The sequence below is a fragment of the Vigna radiata genome, chromosome 3 (assembly GCF_000741045.1).
Source record: "Vigna radiata var. radiata cultivar VC1973A chromosome 3, Vradiata_ver6, whole genome shotgun sequence".
Lineage (NCBI taxonomy): Eukaryota > Viridiplantae > Streptophyta > Magnoliopsida > Fabales > Fabaceae > Vigna > Vigna radiata.
In genome coordinates, this window is record NC_028353.1 from 8491488 (window position 1) to 8514667 (window position 23180).

The 23180-nt window shown below is 31.1% G+C and overlaps 3 protein-coding genes and 1 pseudogene across 4 annotated transcripts in view; 3 read left to right on the forward strand and 1 right to left on the reverse strand.

Annotated features, from left to right (window-relative positions):
* The first annotated feature begins 6056 nt into the window (after nt 1-6056).
* Nucleotides 6057-12420, forward strand: LOC106757700 (protein phosphatase 2C 32). Of its 2 annotated transcripts, none has more exons than XM_014640454.2 (5): nt 6057-6415; nt 6501-8948; nt 9773-9886; nt 11345-11609; nt 11692-12420. In XM_014640454.2, the coding sequence occupies exons 2-5, from the start codon at nt 6780-6782 to the stop codon at nt 11805-11807; spliced, it is 2664 nt and encodes an 887-aa protein (XP_014495940.1). In that variant the 5' UTR covers nt 6057-6415; nt 6501-6779; the 3' UTR covers nt 11808-12420. The 2 variants fall into 2 exon arrangements, with proteins under 2 accessions (XP_014495940.1, XP_022635078.1); XM_022779357.1 differs by having other exon boundaries at nt 6514-8948.
* An 879-nt stretch (nt 12421-13299) lies between these two features.
* On the forward strand, nt 13300-16494 carry LOC106757346 (DNA-directed RNA polymerase III subunit RPC9). The gene is made up of 5 exons (XM_014639993.2): nt 13300-13510; nt 14483-14557; nt 14661-14778; nt 14853-15005; nt 16144-16494. Exons 2-5 carry the CDS (start codon nt 14550-14552, stop codon nt 16333-16335), a joined length of 471 nt encoding a protein of 156 aa, XP_014495479.1. The 5' UTR covers nt 13300-13510; nt 14483-14549; the 3' UTR covers nt 16336-16494.
* Nucleotides 16495-17341: 847 nt separating this feature from the next.
* On the reverse strand, nt 17342-18533 carry LOC106757100 (annotated as a pseudogene).
* A 3690-nt stretch (nt 18534-22223) lies between these two features.
* Nucleotides 22224-23180, forward strand: part of LOC106758007 (mannan endo-1,4-beta-mannosidase 4) — a 3431-nt gene continuing 2474 nt past the window's right edge. Inside the window, exon 1 of the mRNA XM_014640889.2 lies at nt 22224-22340. The gene's annotated coding sequence lies outside the window, so the exon portion shown is untranslated. The remainder of the gene's footprint in view (nt 22341-23180) is intronic.

Consider the following 23180-nt stretch of genomic DNA (forward strand, 5'->3'; position numbering starts at 1 on the left):
GGAGAATGAAAATTAATGAATATGTAAAAATAGTTTATGAGATACTTTTAATAATTGAGTTGAGTTATGAAATTTAGATTATTAAAAGTTATACTTTATAATTTGTCTACATGAAAATTTTAGACATATAAACGATAATGAATGAGATATTTGATAATTGATTGTTGTAATATTAATTGGATAATGATATTTAGACAACATTCTTTTAATAACATTTGAACATTGACTACGTGTCAATCTGTGATTGGTCAAAAATTACTCTACAATAATGTTTATGATTATTATTATTGATTGTGGAGTAATTTTTGACCAATCACAGATTGACACGTAATCAATGTTCAAATGTTGTTAAAATAATGTTGTCTAAATATCATTATCCATGTTAATATATGAAAATTTAAGAAAAATTGGTTATGTGATATACCGTCTAGTACACTATCCATATTGTTATTGTTAAGTTTTGTTGTTACTGATCTAAACTTTAAAATTAATCATTTTAAATACTAGTCTCAAGTAATAATATATTGTTATGTTTAAGGAGTTATTTTTATGACAAAATAATACTGATTACGATATCAAAATGTATTCAATGAGGATTTTTTCATTAATAACACAAATTATTTTTTTAATTTCACATATAACATATTGTTTTTTATATTTACTTATATAGCATAGTTTTTAATAGATTTATAATTTAATTTTTGGAAAACTGAATTTTTAATATTTTTTAAAATGTTTTTATAAAAATTAAAATTCAAAATTCGTTTGCTATGAAAGTGAATTTTGAAAATAGTTTAAGATTTTAACTTACAGGATTTTATTTTTACTTTCAAACTTTTCTCATTCTTTCTCTTTTCTCATTTCTTTTTGACCTGGTAGTCGTTTCCATCTTCCTTTTCTTCTTCATATGTTAATTATTCTTCTTTTATGTTATTGTGGCACTCTATCATCACAATACCCGTATATATATATATATATATATATATATATATATATATATATATATATTGGTTTGACCTGAAAGAAAAATAGTGATACATTGATATCGAAAATTATGAAAGGTAAAAACAATAAAGAGTTAAACGGGTTTGGAAAACCATTGAAGTTTTCAATGGTTTTTGAAACCCGATGAACAATTTTTATTTATTTTTAATTATTGAAACCCATAGATTTAGAAAATGGTGAACAATTTTTTTAATTATTGAAAACCATGAAGAAGTTGAATGAGTTTGGAAAAGTATTGAAGATTTGAATGATTTTTGAAACCCAGTGAACAATTTTTACTTTTTTTTTTTAATTATTGAAAACAATGAAGTAGTTGAATAGATTTGGAAAACCACTGAAACCTTCAATGGGTTTTCAAACCCACTTAACTCTTCATTTTTTTTCCTTTCCATGTTTTTTCGATCCTTCAATGTTCGTCGGGTTTCAAAAACCATTAAAATCTTCAATGGTTTTCCAAACCTATTCAACTGGTTCATGGTTTTCAATAATTAAAAAAATGTTCCCTAGGAAAGAGTTTTCCAAATCTATGGTTTTCAATAATTAAAAAAATAAAAATTGTTCATTGGGTTTCAAAAACCATTGAAAACTTCAATGGTTTTCCAAAGCCATTCGAGGGCAATGGTTCTCAATAAACTTCGCTATTTTTCCCTTCCATGCTTTTTCAGATCAATGCATCACTATTTTTCTCACAGGTCAAACCAAACCATTATATATATATATATATATATATATAATCTAAACATACAAATTTAATCAAAAATGTAATAGCACCTGAGTTTTGTGATGATGAAGTGTCATAAGAACTGAGAAGAAGAAGAGCTAACAAAGGAAGAAGAAAAGGGGGATGAGGGCGACTACTACTATGTAAAAGAGAAAGGAGATAAGAGAAAGAGTGAGAAATGTTTGAAAGTAAAAAGTAAAAGTAAATTCCTGTAAGTTAAAACTCCAAACTATTCACATGATTCACATTCTTAACAAACCAATTTTGAATTTTAATTTTTATAAAAACATTTTGAAAGATATTAAAATTCGGTTTTCCTAAAACGAAATTTTAAACCTATTAAAAACTGTGATATATTAGTAAATATATAACAAACAATATGCTATATGTGAAATTAAATAAGTAATTTATCTTATTAATGAAAAAAAAAGGTTAAATACTTTTTTTGGTCTCAATTTTGGTTACGAATATTCAAAATGGTCCCCGTTTTATTTTTTCTGTTCAATGTAGTCCTAAAGAACGTAATTGTGTTCAATTTAGTCCTTTTTCTGTTCAATGTAGTCCTAAAGAACTTAATTTGTGTTCAAATTAGTCCTTTTTACAAATTTCGTAAACCACAAACAAGGACTAAATTGAACATAAATTATGTTCTTTAGGACTACATTGAAGAGAAAAAGGACTAAATTGAACATAATTACGTTCTTTAGGACCACATTGAACCAAAAAATAAAATGGGAACCATTTCGAATATTCATTACCAAAACTGGGACCAAAAGAGGTATTTAACAAAAAAAAAATCATCGAATGAGATCTTAAATGTAAGATTATTCTAACTCCACTAGTGTCTAAGTCATAATATAGGACATATAGTGGTGTGAATCGAGGAAGATTTCACATGATAAATAATATAGTATAAAAAGATATTATATTTAAAAAGTTAGTGAATTAACGACTTAATTTGAAAACATTGATTTTAGTTGGTACATAAATAAATCATTTAGTAGTAAGCATGATATGATTAGAATTTCAAAAATTTAATCAATCAATACATTAATCTTTCGAAAAATTGTGTTAACAATGTTATATATAAATATATATATATATATATATATATATATATATATATATATATTCTATGTGGTGAGAAAATTGTGAATGAAAATAAACGTGTGACATATGAAAATTATTTTTGTTTTATTTCAAATTTGATATTTAAGTTATTTTAAAATCTTTTATAATATGATTTTTTTTTTTATTAAATGTATTATTTCATATAGTGCTTTTGTTAATATTGTGTTTTGAATTCTCCTCATGATCATCGTATATTAAATAGTAATAAGTGTAAATTTCCTGGTAGTTTTGAAATTCGAATAATGTTTTAAAGACTAAACAATATTAGTTTAATTAAGAATATTTTTTTGACTTTTGGAATCAATGTATAGATGGTCTTCCCTCTTTTAAAAAAATATAGAGAATCTGTACGTTTATTTTGTAATGAAAATGAATGATATACTTATATATATATATATATATATATATATATATATATATATATATATATATATGGGGTTTGCTAAATTGCGTACACCTATTTTTCAGTTGGTACATTTTAGCAATGTGTACCGGGTTTCAGTAGACAAAAATACCCTTATATCATGAATTCTAAGTTTTAAGGTTAAGGGTATTTTAATAATTTTCATTCTCAAAATTAAAAAAAAAAAAGAAATTCAAAACCCTTACCCACCTCTCTCATTCCTCTCAACCTTTCTCTTTCATCTCTTTCACTCCAACATTTTATCTGTATAGCCCTAATTGAAAAAAAATCAAAAACACTTGCTTATTTTAATAATTTTCATTCTCAAAATTAAAAAAAAAAAAACCCCAAACCTCATTCATTCCTGTCAACCCTTTCTCCTTCATCTCCTTTCACTCAATACATTTTCTCTGTCATCTCTGCACTAAAAAAACACTCATTATTAAATAAAATGGTTAGAGAAAAAAAATACTTACATAAATAAAAAAATTAAAGCACCTAATTTTTTCTTTATATAATTATAAATAAAATTTCAAGATTTAGAATTTTTATGGTTTGATTTTATAATTGAGAATTTTATTGTATTTTGATTTTTTTTTCTTTAATAAAGGAAAACAAGTTAATGAATTTCTACCAAAAAAATTAAATGGCCACGGAGCAATGTTACGTAGTAGTCTTAGAATGTAAAGGAAGGATGTTGATAAGTCTTGGAGCAAGTTGTGCTCATCGACTATAATATATATAGTGAAGATAATGAAATTAAAGAGAGTTTGAATGAAATTTTTTCGAAAGGTGAATATGTGAATGACTCAACTCTTTACAAATGTAAATTATTTAATAATGAGTGTTTTTTTAGTTGGGACTATTGCAGAGATGATAGAGAAAACATTTGAGTGAGAGAGATGAAGGAGAAAGGGGTGAGAGGAATAAAGGAGGTGAGTAAGGGTTTGGGGTTTTCTTTTTTTAGTATTGAGAATGAAAATTATTAAAATAAGGCAAATGTTTCTGATTTTCTTTCAATTGGAGCTAGAGTAGGGATGACAAANAAAAGGTTGGAGTGAAAGAGATGAAAGAGAAAGGGTTGAGAGGAATGAGAGAGGTGGGTAAGGGTTTGGGGGTTTCTTTTTTTATTTTTTTAATTTTGAGAATGAAAATTATTAAAATACCCTTAACCTTAAAACTTATAATTCATGATATATAAAAGTATTTTTGTCTACTGAAACCCGGTACACATTGCTAAAATGTACCAACTGAAAAACAGGCGTACGCAAGTTAACAAACCCCTATATATATATATATTCAAGAGTTATCAGCCCTTCTAAAAAAACATGCTTAAATCATAATAGTGTTTGATATTTTAGCTAAATTATAAAATACTCTGCTTATTTAATGACTTCAACAATAAATAAAATTGTCATTCGAAAACATGGAAAAGCAAAATGCTTACACGGTTATTAGGACTTTGTTTTCACCTCAGAAGTGAGACAAAAACGTAACCCCAATATTGGGGCCTTATAATTAATGAGAGACGGTGGTAGGGTAAAGAATTTAAGCAGAAATTGTGTAATTGTCGAAATATTAAAATAAAGAAAATAAATATATTAAACTTGTTAGAAGAGAAAGAAGATCTAAAGACCCTGGCGTGGAGCAGAAAACAAGTTTCTCAATTATATGAACCCACAAGTCAAAGAAATAGAAAATTAAGAGTATCGTTGCATTTTCTTCTCAAAGTTTTTCGGATTGATTGCTTCATGTCTGCAATTACGAAACTATTCTCCTATTATGTCAAACATTCAAAAGTACCACACATGCATATTCATTTTTTAATCCACAGTTAAGTGGTCAAATAAATAGATAAGTAAATATGCATTTATTATATTATATATTTTTAGTTATTTATTTTGTAGAATGTTTTTCATGTAATAAAAATTGTTTTGAAAGAATATAACAATAAAAGCGATGTTAAAAGATTGTTTGGTATGACCCACTTGATTCCACCCATCCAATTTCATTGATGAGAGTGATGATGGGCATAGCTAATTTATTGACTTCAACGGCTCCAAAAACTAGCAATCATTTGGAGGAAAGTATGTATATTATAGAGTATTCGATTCCACTTTCTGTAGTATTTTGGATTTTAATTACGGTATACAAAAAACGTTAAGAGAGAAAAATCTGTTTTAAAGTAATAAATTAGATTTTTCAATAAAAATTATATGTAAAACTTATATTATTGTTTTATTTAAAGTTTGTATTAAATTTACCTCCCAAACCATTCGAAACTCAACGAAAGAGACCCTCCGTGTTTGAGTCTTATTTCTTCCTAGTCAAACCAAATCCCTACCAATAACAATTTATTTTATATGTATATCTTATTTCTTTTTTTCTGGATAAAATATTTTAGTATTTTAGTTCTCAAAAGAGTTTTGTCTTTAAATTACATTATACAGGAAATGTCACATTTCAATGGCACATGAGTCATGTCATGTTCTGTGTATAATTTATTATTTAACTAAAATACTCTAATAATAAATTAAAATTACAGGGACTAACATATTAAAATTAAAAAAAAAATAATAATAAATGACTGTATCATACCCACCCCACTAGTAACATATTTAAGTATTGTATGTGTGAGGTATTCCTCTAAAAAAGTTTTAGAATTGTACAAGTACTACTTTTAAAAAGTAAAATGATATTAATAATGATTTGTGACTAAAGGTTAGAATGTAATGAGAGAGTGTTTATATATCCATAATAAGATGTAATGAGGCATTAGTAGTTAATTTATGGTTTAGGTGAGGAAAAGGAAAGTGAAAGAGTAAAAAGAAGAATTAAAATTGGACAGAAAAACAAAAGGCTCTCATCTTCTGCTCTTGTTGTCTTCTCCCTCACTCAGCTCTCTACGGTTAGTCAAACACACACTCACTTCATTTCACACCTCTTCTCAATTCCCCTCAGAAGCCCCCATCTTCCTTCGTTCATGATTCAGTTCGCCCACGCTTTCATTCATGTTCATCTGTCAGATTCCGCGCCGAAGAAGGAAAAAAACTCTGCCTTCTAAAATGGGTCTGCCTCTCTATTCGCCTCTCACCTCTCTTTCACCGCACCCTCTTTCCAGTTCTTAGATCTGTTTCCCAACCACTGTCCGTCAGGTTAGATCGCAACATTTTCCCACCAAAACTTCGTTTCCTGCTTTACCCCTTTCGCGCTGTTTCAGGGATTTTGTTTTTCATTCAGACCCACTTTGCAGACAGTGTTTTCGTCTCTTTTTATGTTGCCTTGTCAAGAAGCAGCAAATGGGTCGCATCGCTTTCAGCCTCGGAATTTGATGACCATGATGATGATGATGATGGTGGTGCATGTTCGTGACATGTGTAATCATGGGCTGTTTAATAATTAGGGCTATATTAGGTTTTCGTCTGGTTTGTATTTGTATCTGGTAATGGTGCTTGTGTTCAGAAACCTTGTGGTGTTGGCATCTCTTTGTCAGGGGTGTTTGCATTTGTTGGGACAATAATGGGCAACGGCACTTCTCGTGTTGTTGGCTGTTTGGTGCCGTTTAATGGCAAAAGTGGTGTTGATTTGGAGTTTCTAGAGCCATTAGATGAAGGTTTAGGCCACTCTTTTTGTTACGTGAGGCCTTCTATTTTTGAATCTCCTGCCATTACCCCTTCAAACTCTGAGAGGTTCACCGTTGATTCTAGCACCCTTGATTCTGAGACATTGAGTGGTTCATTTAGGCATGAGAGCATCGAAGAGAGGCCTGGCAAGAATGTTCCGGAGACAACATTCAAGACAATATCAGGGGCTTCGGTCAGTGCCAATGTTTCCACTGCCAGGACTGGTAACCAGAATGCTCTACTTGCTAGTGATGTTCTAGAGCCTGCTGCATCCTTTGAGGGAACCTCGTCCTTTGCTGCAATCCCTTTGCAGCCTGTTCCCCGCGGTTCTGGACCTTTGAATGGATTCATGTCGGGACCCTTGGAGAGATTTGCTTCCGGTCCCTTGGATAAGGGTGGTGGTTTCATGTCTGGGCCGATAGAGAAGGGAGTAATGTCAGGACCTCTTGATGCCACTGACAAGTCCAACTTCTCAGCCCCCCTTGCTCGTGGTCGCCGAAGGCCACACCTCCAGCGCCTCATGAGAAGTGTGAGTGGTCCAATGAGAAACACTTTTTCTCGGACTTTTTCCAAGAACTCCATGGGTGTCAGTTGGGTGCAGCGGTTATTCCTTCATCCGGTGTCTCAACTAGCTTGGAATTCCAAAGAGGCGAAGTTTCGGTCTGAAGTTTCTAGAAACTGTACTGAAGTTGGATCATCTGATTTGGAGTATAAACATACACAAAATTTGCAGTGGGCTCATGGTAAGGCCGGTGAAGATAGGGTTCATGTTGTGCTTTCTGAAGAACAAGGGTGGTTGTTTATTGGGATATATGATGGTTTTAGTGGACCAGATGCACCTGATTTTCTGATGAGTCATCTTTATAAGTTTATAGACAAGGAATTAGAAGGGTTGCTCTGGGATTATGAAGATAATCCTGTTGATCCACTCAAACCTGATGTCCTTAATAATGGAAATGATGTAGTTGCTCTAGAATCCGGTAGGGAGGAAACGTCTGATGCTAATAACATTTCAAATGAAGAAAGACCGTGCTGTACAGGAACTTCTTGTCCAGTAATGGTCAAGGATCAGCCATCTAATAGTGAGATAGTGGAGGTAAATGCTGAAATTGAGGTAAATGTTGAACAGAAAAATTGTGGAAGTCCCAGTATTGAGCATCCTGTTCCTGTATCTGTTCCAATTGGACAATTGAGTGGTCAAGGCAGAAGAAGTGTGCGACTTTATGAGCTACTTCAGATGGAATCTTGGAATGAACAAGTGTCAGAACAAGGCAAGGATTCTATAGTTCCTGCTGAAATAACACAAGAAAGGCAGTTGAGGTTCTGCTCATCTGATGGTAAAGAGGATAGATCTGGACACCAGGATGAGTGTCCTACTACTTCGGGGGAAAATGGACGCCCTGGGTTTAGTTCGACTAATCTGGAGCCTATAGCTCCCTTTTCTGTTTCAGGACAAAGACAGAATATAAGAAAGTCATTTATTGGTACAAAAATCAGAAAAATGTACAGGAAACAAAAGTCCTTACGTAAGAAACTTTTTCCTTGGAGTTATGATTGGCATAGGGAGGAAACTTGTTTTGACAAGAAATTAGTGAAATCCTCAGGACCCATTAGAATATGTAAGTCTGGAGTAGATCATAGTGCAGTTTTAAGAGCAATGGCTCGGGCTCTTGAAAGAACAGAAGAAGAATACTTGAAAATGGTGGAGAATAGTATGGATAAAAATCCAGAGCTTGCCTTAATGGGATCATGTGTTTTAGTGATGCTGATGAAGGATCAAGATGTCTATGTTATGAACCTAGGAGATAGTCGAGCCATTTTGGCTCAAGAACGACCAAATGATCGTCATCCTAATCCATGTCTCGTCAAAGATGACATGAGGCATAGGAATCGTTCTAGAGAGTCATTAGTAGGCATGGAGCTGGACAGAATTTCGGAGGAGTCCCCAGTGCACAATATTAATAAGCATGTTAACAAGATAAACAAAAATCGAGAGATATCCATGTGCAGATTGAAAATGAGGGCTGTTCAGCTTTCTACAGATCACAGCACAAGTATAGAAGAGGTGTGTTTTTTTTTTTTTTCATTGATGAACTGTAGGTTGTTATGGTCAAATTTATATTTCTAAATTGTGATCAGCTAGTCTTACGTGGTTTATTGAATTGTCATGTATATGTTGTTGATTTATCTTGTCTCTACATGTTTTTCTTAACTATTTTTCGCATTTAAATGCCTAGGAATGCTCAAATTTGAATTTATATGAGAAACCCATTTGTGAATAGTCATTGGGCATTTGCTAGAGGTTGTTTTTTCTTTATTCTCCTGCTTTTAAACAAAATGAGAAGTAAGATATAGTTGGTAAATGGAGAAATCCATGCTTAGGTGTAATTCTCTGGATCAAATCAGGTCCGGTCAGACTTGTTGGCAATATTGCTGGAGGATTTTTTTTTTTTTTTTTCAATTTAGAACTGAGTTATCTAACAAAAAATTAAAGCAAATATCTTCAGTTTTTCTAATATCACCTATTGAATTCAAAGAACTTTATTTATGATCACCTTTTTGAATCTCATTTACCCTTATTTCATATTTCTTCCATAAGATCTGGACCTAGCATATTCTTACGTACTTTTATCTTCTGCCTATATTACATCTAGTATTTGCGCATACAACATACAGTTGTGAAGGAGTAGTGCGATTTTCTTATTATTTATATCTGATGCTTTCTGAAATTCAAGAAAAAAAAAATCAAAGTGATTAGAAATTTTGGGTAAACAACAGAAGGATTGAGTAACACCTTATACAAACATTGAATTATTTGTCTTTACTGGAAAGGAGATTTGGTTGTATTTGTTAAAGTAGTTTACCAATGTTATTCAATTCTGGTGGCAGGAAGTTTTTAGAATAAGAGCAGAACACCCTGATGATAATCAGGCCATATTTAATGATCGAGTGAAAGGACAATTAAAAGTGACCAGAGCATTTGGTGCTGGATTCCTGAAGAGGGTCAGTTGATCTTCTGACTTTGGCTATCTGAATTTTAGTTTGCTCCAGTCCTTTTGTCCATAGTTTTATTGGTGGGATTACACTTGTGTTCATATTTCATACATTTTTTTTTCCATGACATGCCAACTTTCAGATTTTGAGCATAAAAATATACATATTTTTAAATTCATGCTGTCTCCTTTTATATATTCGTGTATCCTTGAAAGTAAATTCATAAACGTTTCTCTTGCAAGAATGAGTATCTCCAATCAATGCATTAAGGGGGTTCCTGTTCATTAGAAGTCGATCATACTTTCTGATTTTCTCGTTTAACTGTCAAAATGTTAACCAAAAAAGGAGTTGGTGGATAAGCAGATGATGGAGTCAATTGTGAATTAGTTATATTTTGACTTTTCAAGTGTAACCTACTTTAAAGGGTAGGTAAAACATATCAGAGATAAAGCATATTCTTTGATCTTCACTTTACATTTAAAATTTTTAGTATAGTTTGTTTGTGATGGTCAGTGACAGATTTGTTCCTAAAGAATAATAAAGTGGTAGCATGTTGAATTTAGTTATGATATGCGTCATTATACATTCATTTACTCTATACATGTTGTGTATCACCGAATTTGAATCTTTCTCTTGTATTTGTGTGATCACCCCAGTATTCTGTAGAGCTATTAATTTTTCTCCCTACAGTAGTGACAAGACCAACTTTCGGGCCTCCGGTATATGCATGATATCAGAGATGCAGACTTTATGGCTTTGATATTATGAAGTTCGTAATGAAATAGTTTATGATAATTCACATACAGAAAATAATTTACATCTGCATTTTGGCTACTACATGGTTATATATTAAAAAACTCGTAGATATTCATCATTGCTGAAACACTTACTACACCAAACTCTTTGTAACACCTTACACATCAATGCCTATTGAGTAACGAATTGAGTGTAATCATCTCTTCTTTCAATAAATTCTTTGCATTTTCAGTATATTTACTTTGTTTTCAATTTATATTTATATTCTTGCAATTTGCACTACAAGTCATTCTTTTTTTACTTTGTTTCTCTTGTCTTGATGCTTTTAATAGTTTCTTCCTCTTTCCTTTTATTTTATGCATTTACCTTTTAAGCTATTTTACATTTTAAATTGTGATGTTTATCATGCACTTTTTATTGTAGTGCTGATCGCACTTCAAGATAGTTTTTGAACATTGCATGTTATTTTCTTTAACTTGGCAAATATTGATTTGTAAATTCAATCAATTTGAGGTGTAATTTGATTTACGAAAGATAGAAAAATACAGGGTTCATTGTTATTTGGTTATAACCTAGGTAAAAAAGTAGATGTCAATAGGAGCATATTTGGTTACAGACACAGTACTAATATTTTGGATGGTGAGAATAAATAATGAAGAATAGTTATTGTTGTTTTGTGAAACAATTTCTAACTAAAATTGTATGATTTAGCCATGTTTTAACGAACCTCTACTGAAGATGTTTCGAGTTGATTATGTGGGCAATGGTCCTTACCTAAGTTGCGCTTCGTCTGTTGTTCATCATCGGCTTTCTTCAAGTGATCGGTTCCTGGTGCTGTCTTCTGACGGCTTATACCAATATTTCAGCAATGAAGAGGTAGTCGCCCATGTCACCTGGTTCATGGAAAATGTTCCCGAAGGCGATCCTGCACAATACCTTATAGCAGAGCTTCTATTCCGTGCCGCAAAAAAGAACGGTCAGTGTCACCTATACTTTCTTCTACTCATGTCATTATTATTATTATGCCATTCATTTTTGATGATGAAGTTTTTTTGCAGGAATGGATTTTCATGAATTGCTGGATATTCCTCATGGAGATCGCCGTAAATATCATGATGATGTTTCTGTTATGGTGGTTTCCTTGGAGGGAAGGATTTGGAGATCATCCGGATAATCATTTTTTTATATTTTTTTTTTAAAAATACGACTCTGTCATTTTTGCATGTTCCTTTCATAATGTAACAATTTTGGGTTAGAAGAAGTAAAATTATTTTAGAAATCAAAATTAGCCTATCATATTTTTAAAGAAGAACCTCCTTTTCCCTTTAATGTCTATTTTATCAAAACAGTCCTTTTCAGTTGACCATTTATTTACAAAATAGTCAATTTAAAAGTGACATTTCTTGTTTAAAAAAGTTAACATTTGAAATAGTTCACTGTTTGGAATACTTGAAAGATGGAAATAATCAGTTAGGTTTTGGGTAAAATGTTCAATATATATTGAGATTTGGTGAAAGAATAAATGTATGTTGTGGCTTTATTTGAAATGAATTTGGGAAGTGAAAGATTAAGATATGGATAAATTTGAAGTTGACTGAGCTTGTTTGGGGATGACGGTACACACTTAATTTGGAATTGTTCGTTGCCGCAGCTGCCTTGTGGGACCTAAATCATTCTTCAATTTATAACCTTTGCTGCTGCCCATTCTACAATATTACTCCAAACCACCATTTCTGAAGGCTAACAATAAAACGAAACAAGAGTTTATGATATAATAACACGGACTTTACATCTACAAATTCAACTTCGATATAGATCATAAATTCTAATTTTAGTTTAAACTTGCACTATGATAAGTTGTCCTATTTTGAGGGTGATTTTGAACCAGAAAAAAAACGATAAACGTCATCAAATATTGAAAGAAAAATAAAAATATTAAGAGGTAAAATTGAGATGAAAAATAATGTAAATAAAACCAGTATGGTCTCATTGGCTAATTGGAATTTAAGTTGAAGGGCTTTGATTTGTTAATGCTTAACCATCATCAGATCATTTACCATGCATCTGCTCCATCTCTGTATAAAGTAGCTATCTTTGTCACAAGCAAATTCAAAACATTAATCTTTTCTCCCTTTCCTTAGTCATACATAATAAATCTTCTCTTTATTTCCATTCATCTTTACAAGCTTTATTCTTACACTTATCTTTCCAACCTTGTCATTCTCAACCACTACCTTTTTAACAAAATTTCCAATAGTCATTGCCTTCTTCTTACCCGACACACTTCAACTGATTTCTGTCGCTTTTCCTTCCTCCCATACTATATATATTCACTTCTTCCCTTTACATTCTTACTTTAGCATACTTTAAGTTATATAAATCTAACGAGTTATACTAGTATTCGAAAGTTTTAACTAATAGGGTTCTTCATATGTTCATATTCATTCGAAAAAAAAATCAGTTTTGAAAACAAACTTCTCCTTCTTACGTTTCTATATTCTATCGTCTCAGCATTTGTGTTCGTGTTATTAAAATCTACAATTACAGTTTTTACACTTCTAATAAAACTCATAAGACTGAAAAATAAGAATAGAAATATTTGCAAGAATTACATAGTAAAAGTTTTAGTTATAAAAACTAAAACAATAAAAAAAGTACTTGCAAAAATAAAAATAGTACTTTTTGCAAACTAGTACCAGTAAACGCAATTGTCCTCTCTGGTGCCTTCAGTAGAGTGAAGGATCTCCGGCTCTTTCCCTCAGAACCCATTTTGTGGAGAAGAAAGTGAAGTCGAAAGTGCATTTCTTTCTTCTCTGTATCACTTCTCTAATCAAATCCTGCTCTTTATTGACAGTGCAAGGCAGTAGGACGCGGTTGGTGAGCACTCATTCCTTTTCTTTATCATTTGGGTTTCCAATTTATCAATTTTTCATTTCTTAATTGTTTTTGTTTTTAATTGGGTTTAAATTAAATCTTTGTTCGGAAGGTAGGGTTTTGTTGGCCAAAATCTGTTAGTTTGGAATGGGGACATACCCTTTAAATTGTTTTAATCACACCCTACTCAATTTTGTTGCTTCTGATGTCCACCCCATGTGTGGAAAATAATACTGATTTATTATTCAAATCATGAAAAATACATTCTGCGAGTTCATCCTCGTCCATTGATGTCCAAGTTGAAGTTTCATTGTGCGAGTTCGCTTTCGTCCGTTGCTGTCCAAGTTGATTTATTGGGTTTATTGAGTTTGTCTATTTCAAGGTTGTTTCATACTATCTTTGTATGATGCAGTTTGAGGGGGAGTGTTGTAAATTGAGATAATATCTTTTAGAATCTTCCTAACTAGAGGAAATATATACATGATCTTTTATTTTTTCAAGATTTCCTAGTTTCTCCATTTCTCTTTTTAGGATAATTAAATTACTACAAATAAAGAGTATCAGAATGTATTTTTCATTATTTGAATAATAAATGAGTATTATTTTCCACATGGTATCAGAGCCATCTTTAAAAGCCTATCCTAGTGAGTTCTAAGTGGACATTCTATTCTTCTATTCCACCCACTATCGGACCGTTATTGGACCACCCAATTTCTACTATCACGCACGAGATGTCTATATCTTGGCGTGAAGGGGGTGTGTTGGAAGTCCCACATCGAGATAAGGCCAAATTATAATATATAAGTGAAGTGCAAACCTCACCTTACAAGCCGGTTTTGTGAGGTTGAGTTAGGCCTAAAACCCACTTCTAACACCCCACCCAAATTTCGCGTGCTAAACTTAAACTGTGTTAGGATGTATTATGTGAAAATTCAATTATTTAATTTTGTGTTTACATATTGGCTTTTATTGCAGAAGCAAAGGAGACACTCTCTCTATTACTTCCTTTTCTCTCTCTCTCTCTCTCTCTCGTGATTCACAAATGAAAATGTATGTTTCCACCATTTTTGTTTGTTTTTCAGATTAATACACTAATTTCAGTTGAACCTTTTCCTTATCTACTGGCATATGATTGATGTTTACTGTGTCATAGCTTAGAGGCCAATGCTGGTGTACTCACAAATTTTGAGGTCCTTGATTTCTTCCGAGCTAAAGGAGCTTCAAAGGATCCAACAAGGGTTATTGCCAAAGTAGCGCACTCTGAATACAAGGTTAAATTTGCTTTTTTTTAATGGCAATATATTTTGAGTTTTATTGGTAGATGAATCTGCTGCATATCTAGCAGGTTTATGATTATTTGGTTGACACTGCTGCCTCTGATCAAACAAGAGAGAGCATAGATGAGTTTTTGACAAGCATTAAACGGCATGACCTAGCTAAAGCTGAGGTTCTGAACATATTGAACACTAGGCCAGCTGCTGAAGTTGAAATATTCCCTGTAAGTATCAAAATTTGATTTTCCCATTTATTTTACACCTAACCATTTAGTTAGAAGTTATTAGCTCTGCGATGTATTTTCTGTTGTGTCTGTAGCTTTAAAGTATGACGTATTTTCTTGTATTATTTTTGGTGTAATGTAACTTTTCAACACTAGCATATAAGCAACAAAAGTGAACTGTAGTGAAAAGTGAGGTGCTGCCTTGTGAACTAAAGAGGTCATAGGTTCAAATATTGGGAACACACTCTCCACTCTCCATTTACAAGGATAAGGCTGCATACATCCATAAGGAGGTTTTCATGCAAGGGATTGTCTTTGGTTTGAATACATATGGTAGTGGTCATGGGCAAATCCTGATGACCAAATCTACAACAACATTCAATCTTCTTAGTTTTTAAATCTCTCTGTTTTGCTACCTTTAGTGAACTTTTACCTACCACAAGCTTTGCTCATTTAAGGGAATGGTGGAGTATATTATTAGACATTTTTAACTTGTTATACACGATCATTTCTAATTAGATGACGAGATAAAATATTTTTACATGACAGATTATGGTCTATAAGTAGGTTTTAAACTTCAAACTTAAAGATATTAAGAAGGATTAACGAAGTTTAGTCCCTGTAAAACTTTGGATTTTTGTTCAGTGTCTATGATATTTTTTTGTTTAAGAAAATTAGTTCCAGAGAGGGTTAAAAATAAATGAAAGACTAAAAGTTGTCGATTTATTTTGTACAGACTAAAATAAAAATAATTTCTTTGGAAGGACTATACTTTTTTTTAGCCCTGTAGCTGATTTTCATATTCTTGAGAAATTTGCTTTTGGATATGTTAACTCCTGATTAATTAATTGTGTTTGTCTAAGGAGCAAGGTGTTTGGAATCATCAGGTTTGCAAGTCTGCCATTTTTTACTATGCATATGAAATAGGAATGCTTTTTTAAGCCAAAAAATTGTAGGGCTGTGTTAAGTTTGATAATAATTTTGTGGCCAAAGAGTGTTGTTATCTCTAATTCTAAATCTCGAGTTCTCCATTCTTGGTAGATAGGACTTAGATTTGACTGATCATACTCTTTCAAAAATTTAGTCCATTTGAATAGCTACCCTTTCGAAACTGTAATTGATCAGTTTAATTACACAGATCATAGAGAATTGTGAGGGGCGTTTTCCAGATGAAGAGAAAGAGGTAACCGAAATAGTTGATCTGGTGACGAAAACATTACCACCACCTCCCAATATGAAGCACGAAGAAATCAACAAGGGTGATGAAGAAACTGCTACACTGAAAAATGAAAAGGATGAAATTAGTAAAGATCCAATGGACAAAATATAACACAACTAATTGTTTATAAAGGATGTTGTTCATATAAAATTTTATTGCTTTAGATTCAAATTTAAATCTCGCATGGTTTGTCCAAATTATCATGTTTGTTTCATTCATACGATTTAAAACAAATTTAAACAGGCATTATTTCCTTCTTTTTTTACTTATAATTTTTTCACAATCTCAATAATGTTTGCAATCATTCATTTATATATTATAATGCTAATATGATAATATTTTGACGATAATTGCTTTAAAAATCCGATCTAGAATAATTTCATGTTAACGAAGGTGATTTTTTTTGCATGTATTATCTCGAAACAAGTGAATTAACTAATATTATATTACTCTAATTTAATAATAATCTCGAGCTTGATTTCGGAACATATAATTGTATTAAATATATGAAAATGGAATTTTACCATCTATATTAACTTTTGTTGGATTGTCAAAATCATCATCCATTATCTATATACGATTAACTCCCATTAAAAATATACATTGTCGCATAAGGAATATAATGTTTGTTGCGATTCTAAATAATTGTCCAGCTATTTTAAGTTAACCAGACCTACTACGAGTTTTTTCTTCTATAGACAACCTTTCATCATGTAAGAAAAAAAATATTAATCACCTAATAATGTCAAATGGAGTATTAACAATAAAAACATTTATTTGGTCGGACAATTCAATAATCTAATTTGATCGATGAGTTTCTTCTTACTATTTGGTCCAATTCACTTTCTTTCTCAGCTTCTTGCAAGGACCTTCCAATTGTATCGTTTTTTTCATCTATTGTTTTTTCTTCATAGTTTGCATTTACATCTCAGCTTGATAACTTATATGAAAAGGTTTTTGTCTGAAATCAAAACATAAACCATGCGACAAAACTTATGTACAAATTGAAAAAAAAAAAAGAAATAATTGATTCGGATGTCGGTGTTTTATACCAATGTTTAAAATAAATAAAAAAGATATCAGAAAATGATAATTAAGATATATTAGTACGTCAGAAGTAAAACGTAAGCTTCCAATATTAATTCAATATGTTTCGTGCTTATGTAAATAATAGAGACCAAAGTTGGTAGGCTTCATTGCAATACTCAAATTGCTGAGCCAGAACCACATGGAATATTTATAGCAGTAATTGTTACAGGCTTAGGGAATAGAAGAAGAGTCAAACAGTAATATAGATAGATGCATTAATTTTTCAGTTTTCAGAACTGAACATTGGTGATGAAAGACTGGCCAAATCTCCAATTGGAGGGTGCTGCATTGATTGCATTGCGAGTCTTCCCATTGCTGAGTTGAACTTTAAAAGACAAACTCTGACCATTCAGATATCTCAGGCTTTGCCAGTTAGCACCCCAATTTCTTGTCATGCTTTCCCACTTGTTCATTTTCGACCCTTTGATCCAAACTCTAGAAATCTCTCCACCTCCACCTACGTTGCTTATAAGCACCAATTCAAAATAGTCTCTCCCGTTGATGCTAAATCTGATGCCTCCACTTCTTTTGCACCCAACTCTGCATAATACAATTACCAGTTAGCAAAAGCTAAGTTCATCATATGATCTGTCATTTAAAGGCTTTTCACATAACATCATAAACATACTTCCTGTAAAGAATTGGCACAATCCCAGCTTTGTACTTTGCTATTGTCTCAAATGCAGGTTGAGACATGTCAAAGTGTGGTCTAGGAGGATTACACCAACCACCATTGTCATTAGGGAGAGCATAGTTTGGGGGACAGAAATTCGTGGCAGTGATAGTGATGGAAGTGCCCCTAAGGCACCATTGGGGCACTTGGCTTGCGTCACAAACTATAGTATAGCAACCACCGCATGATTTTCCGTCATTAAACAAAACAGTGCTCAAAGCAGCTGTTTTTATACCATAACCATCTGTGTTGAGATTTCCATAGCCACATGCTCCTCCTGCCAATCAATTACTTAGTCATGATTATTTGTTTGTTGCACTCCTTTGTATAGACACGATGAAGGGAAAAAATGAGACAAGAAAATGCATTTTAATTAATTACCCATTGTTCCTGAGGCATCACTTCCACCATAGAATGTTGCATGAGCTCGCAACCAAGCAGCTGATGCCACTCCAAGTTCTGTAGTGAATAGCACCACAAGCAATATGAAACCACTCATAATGAACTTTTCCATCTTCTCTCTCTCTCTTTGTGACAAGACAATGAAGGATTGTTTAATTTGATGCTATTTTGGCATATTTCCTATGATCATTTATAGCAGCAGTAGGGCCTTTTAGCCCATAGAAACAGCTAGCTGAAATTCAAATTGTTGGAAAAGAAATGTTGACCAACAAATTTGTCTCCTTTATCTTGAATTGAATATTCTCTATTAAATGCATTAATTAAAATACTAAAAATGATGACATCAATTCAAGAGTAATGTGTAACGTGGATCTTTACAATGCTAAGCATAACAGGGTGTTATGTCATTATAAATGAAAAAAAAAATCTTAAAATAAAGTACTTTCTAAAGTTAGTTAGTAGAGGGTATGTAAATTTAAATGTATTGTGAATTAACTTTTAAAACTCAAGTTTTGGATTATTTATTTATTTTATATTAAAAAAAGATTTAGGAAGTTAACCTTGATATCAATTACCAAAATGTTGAAGTTAAACTAAACAGGATTAAAATCCTATAATCTAACTAATTTAGTGTACAGTAGTTAAACATTCTATATTTACATGGTGTGAAACGGTCGATTCAACGTGAAATTCATGTTCTATATACATTTTACACAAAAGCTTATGAAACCAAATGAACAAAGATCTACTTTCTAAAAAAATATGTTGGATTGATATATCTTAAATTCAGCGAAAGATATTAGATCAAAGTAATGATGATAAATGGTATGAGCAGAAGGGAAGTAGAAGTGAGAAAAAGAGTGTAGTTTAAAAACTAAATTTTTACTTTATTCTTTGAATTAAATCTGAAAAAAACCTTATCCAATCATTGGGTATAAGGCTTTTAACCCAGTTGAGGTAATTAAGGAAATCCATGTCACAGATTCGATGATTTAAGATGTCCGTAGTACGTGAGTGGTACAGCACATGCATTTCCCACAAGCTGCTCTGCAGCACACAACATGCATGATATTATAATGATAAATGGTATAAATTATAGGGCATTTGAATGATAGGTTATCAAAGAAACAGATAGAAAGTACTTCAGTTCCGTACTTATATATATAATGTATGAAAAGTCAATTGGAAGATGCAAACGGATGAAAGAAATTATGGGTATTATGCATGAATATTTAATACTTTCATAGTTGTAGTAACATGCAATACCTAATTATATGCCATCATCATATTTGTTTATATATATCAAGATGGGGTCGCAAGCAGCTTCATTCACACACATCAATTATAAATTATAATAAGTGTATGACTAGGTTCATGGCTAGATGCCATGTATTGCTGCACCCATCACATGGCACATGGCACATGACACATGACTTTTTGATAATTAATTCTTATTTTTAATCCATTTAAAAAGACCTTTCATAAAATATAATTAATCTCAAATATTTCAAATTCATTTGACATTCCGTAATATATTAGAATCACCTCAAAAAATTAAATTGTCTTCATTTATTTTTTACTCAACTATTATAAAATCGTATGCCTAAGATAATTATCGTCTAATGAATCCCTAGTATAATATTAATGGTTTTGATCAATAATGATTTTTTGTTGTTTTATTTTATATGTAACAATTTTCATATTTTATTTAATATATTTGTATTAAATTATCGAAATTACCAAAAACAAATAGTTACATAGATACTTTTTTACATATATATGAAAAGTTAGATTATAAAGATTAACAATAAGACTAAAGTTATCATGTTTTAAAAATTGTAGAACAAAATCGAACAATTAAAACCAAAATCATCATTACATTTGAACTAAAGGAACATAATTAAGTGTATTTGTAGTAAAGTATTTGCTTAAACGTTATCTTGAGAATTCTTGTTAGAAAGAGCATTTCTTAATTAATGAATAGTATTGTGTCAATGCGCGTAGAAACGTTGCGCGTTGGGAAGTACAAGGGCCCAAATAAGAAAGGCCCACACCAAGCAAAGCAACTCAACGAAACTTTTCTTTCAGTCCAAACGAGTCTTACCATAGAAAAGAACCTGTGGTGTGAAGGAAATTAGATTCTCTTCTGATTATTTTCTTTTTTTCTGTCTTTATTTTGTTTTCAAAATGCACCTATCGATAATGATTTTTTTGTTTAAAATTATATTAAGATCAGTGCATTTTTAATATTCAATAAAAAAGATATACACCTTGTATTAATTGAAAATAAAAAGACAGACCATGAAAAAATATATATTTTTTATCGAAACACATAGACACGCCTTTTTTTTTTTGTTAATTATTAACATATAATAATATAGCAATAAAAGCTATAACTATGCAATAATATAAGTTTGTAACAGATATATTTCTCTTAAAAAAAGTTAAGCATAGATAATTACAAGTTTTTGAATAAGCTGGCACCGTTTTTGGTTTGGTGTTAGATGATTATTGAAATCGCTTTTGGATATGGCTTCTCCACATTATCTCTTAAGGTGTCTATGTGTGTATGTGTGTGTTTTATTTTTCAAATTTTCGTTGTAAGGGATAACAACGAACTAATTGGTCGATGTTGTTAAACTGAGCAATCGATGCTTACGGAAAAGACGTGCTGAACAGTATATTACAAAAAAAAAAAAGTTTGAAACAAATATCCTATATTTTCATGATTTAATTCGCATACATATATGGTCTATTATTAAGTTTTATTTACGCTTTTTATCAACAGTTTTAGGGTTCAGTCATCAGCATTATCCATGCTATTTTGATTCAATCGTGTAGGTAATAGGAGAGAAGTGAATATGCAGATTGGCAATTTCCTTGAATGTGATAAGATGTGATATATTGAAATGAATAGTAGATTTTGCAGACAGGAAAATGAGAATTATGAAAGCAATAAAGAGTTTTAAGAAAAGGCTTATCTGCATTGTTTGGTGCATAGAAGATATGTGTATTAATGGGTTTTGGTTTTGGTTCATTCACAATCGAAGGTATTGAGTGGGACCAAAAATAACCAGCTGTTCACAACTGCATCTCATCTTCTTTTCTTTTTCATTTTCCTTTTTCTCAAACAACATTATTGAAAAAATGGCATTTCAATTAAGCTGGTGGGACTAGCTTCTCCTCTTATCCTTAGAAACACTTGTTTCCATTTTTGGACGTTACGCAACGTAACTATTAACTTTTACAAAAAAAAAAAAGTGTGTATTCTTATTTTTTCTCTATACAAAATAGCATCAAATTATTTGACAGAGACACAGAAATTAAAGAGACTCTTCTGTAATGGATATAAGGATAAGCATTAAACGATGTGTGATTATTCTGGATAGACATCGAAATATTTCTTTTTCTTTAACATACTATATTTTTTTTCTTATTTTTGTTTTCTCTCTCGATATATATAAACACAACCCCATCATGGCGTGAACAAAATATCATTCATCAAATGAAAGTCCTTTTTTTAACTGGTGATGTTGATGAAAATACAGAGTAGAACCAACCAAATGTACTGTTTGGTTTGCATGAATTACATCGAAACTCGTACTTAAAAGATTTTGCATAGAATATACTCATAAATATATATTGTATATCTTTGAAGCATGAAAATAATTAAAGGAGTTTTTATAAAATAATTTAGAAAATTCTGAAGTGCTAACTCATACTTAAAGTTTTAAAATAATGACATGTACCTAATTATTTAAAACTGTTTCAATGCATATCTGTAATAGTGAAACCCTTCTTCTCTTATACATATGTGTCTCTTTATTATAACTATAAAAAGCCCCAAGAATATGCCATTTTTCCCACAAACTCTTCTTCTTCCACTTTTCAATAAAGCTTATGCTCTGCCGTCCTAGCTAGTCTCTCTTTCTGTTTCCTCACACTCTCCTTGGTTAGTTACTTTTAATAAATAAATAATCAATTTTGCTACTAGCTACCACTTTCTTTACTAAATATCTTTCAAAGTCTTTATTAAATTATGTAAGTAGTTTTGAATATTCATTAGTTTAGCTTTTATGTCAATGTATTTTGGTAATATTATTTTATACTTTGAGAAATATTTCATTATTTGAAAATATACTTATTTTATTTATTTATTTTGGTGACTATTAGGAGGAGAAAGTAATACTTTAAAAATGGAATTGATTACACTTAGTTTTATTAGACGTGGAATCCACGGTCACTATTTTTAGAGAATTGCACTGCCACTGTTTTAATTATTTTAATGCTACGTCTTTATAACAAATTCTGCATGAGAGAGAAAGCAAAACATGATAGACAAGTTTATTATAAAATAAGTAGAGGTGATAAAATATGTTGTTGTGTCTGTTATAAATTTGAAACTATAGCAGGTCAAACAAAACAAAACAAAAAAAACTAATTTTTATCTTGACTTTCAAATTTCAATACAAAGGATATTTAGGGTTCTATATTAATTACGGGATTTTGCTTTCTGTGACTAAATCAGATTAAAACTATCCAAGTTAAATTTATACTTAAAAGTCTAAAATTTAAGTTTTGTATTCCTTAAACTGTTATCGATTATGTGATAGAGAAAGACAGGAGAAAAATATGTAGAAGTTGAAGTTTATTGCATAAAAAATACTGTTTTTTTACTTAGCTGATTTAAAAATACTGTTTACTACTATATATGCATATATAGTTGCTTACGTTAAATAGTATATATATATATATATATATATATATATATATATATATATATATATATATA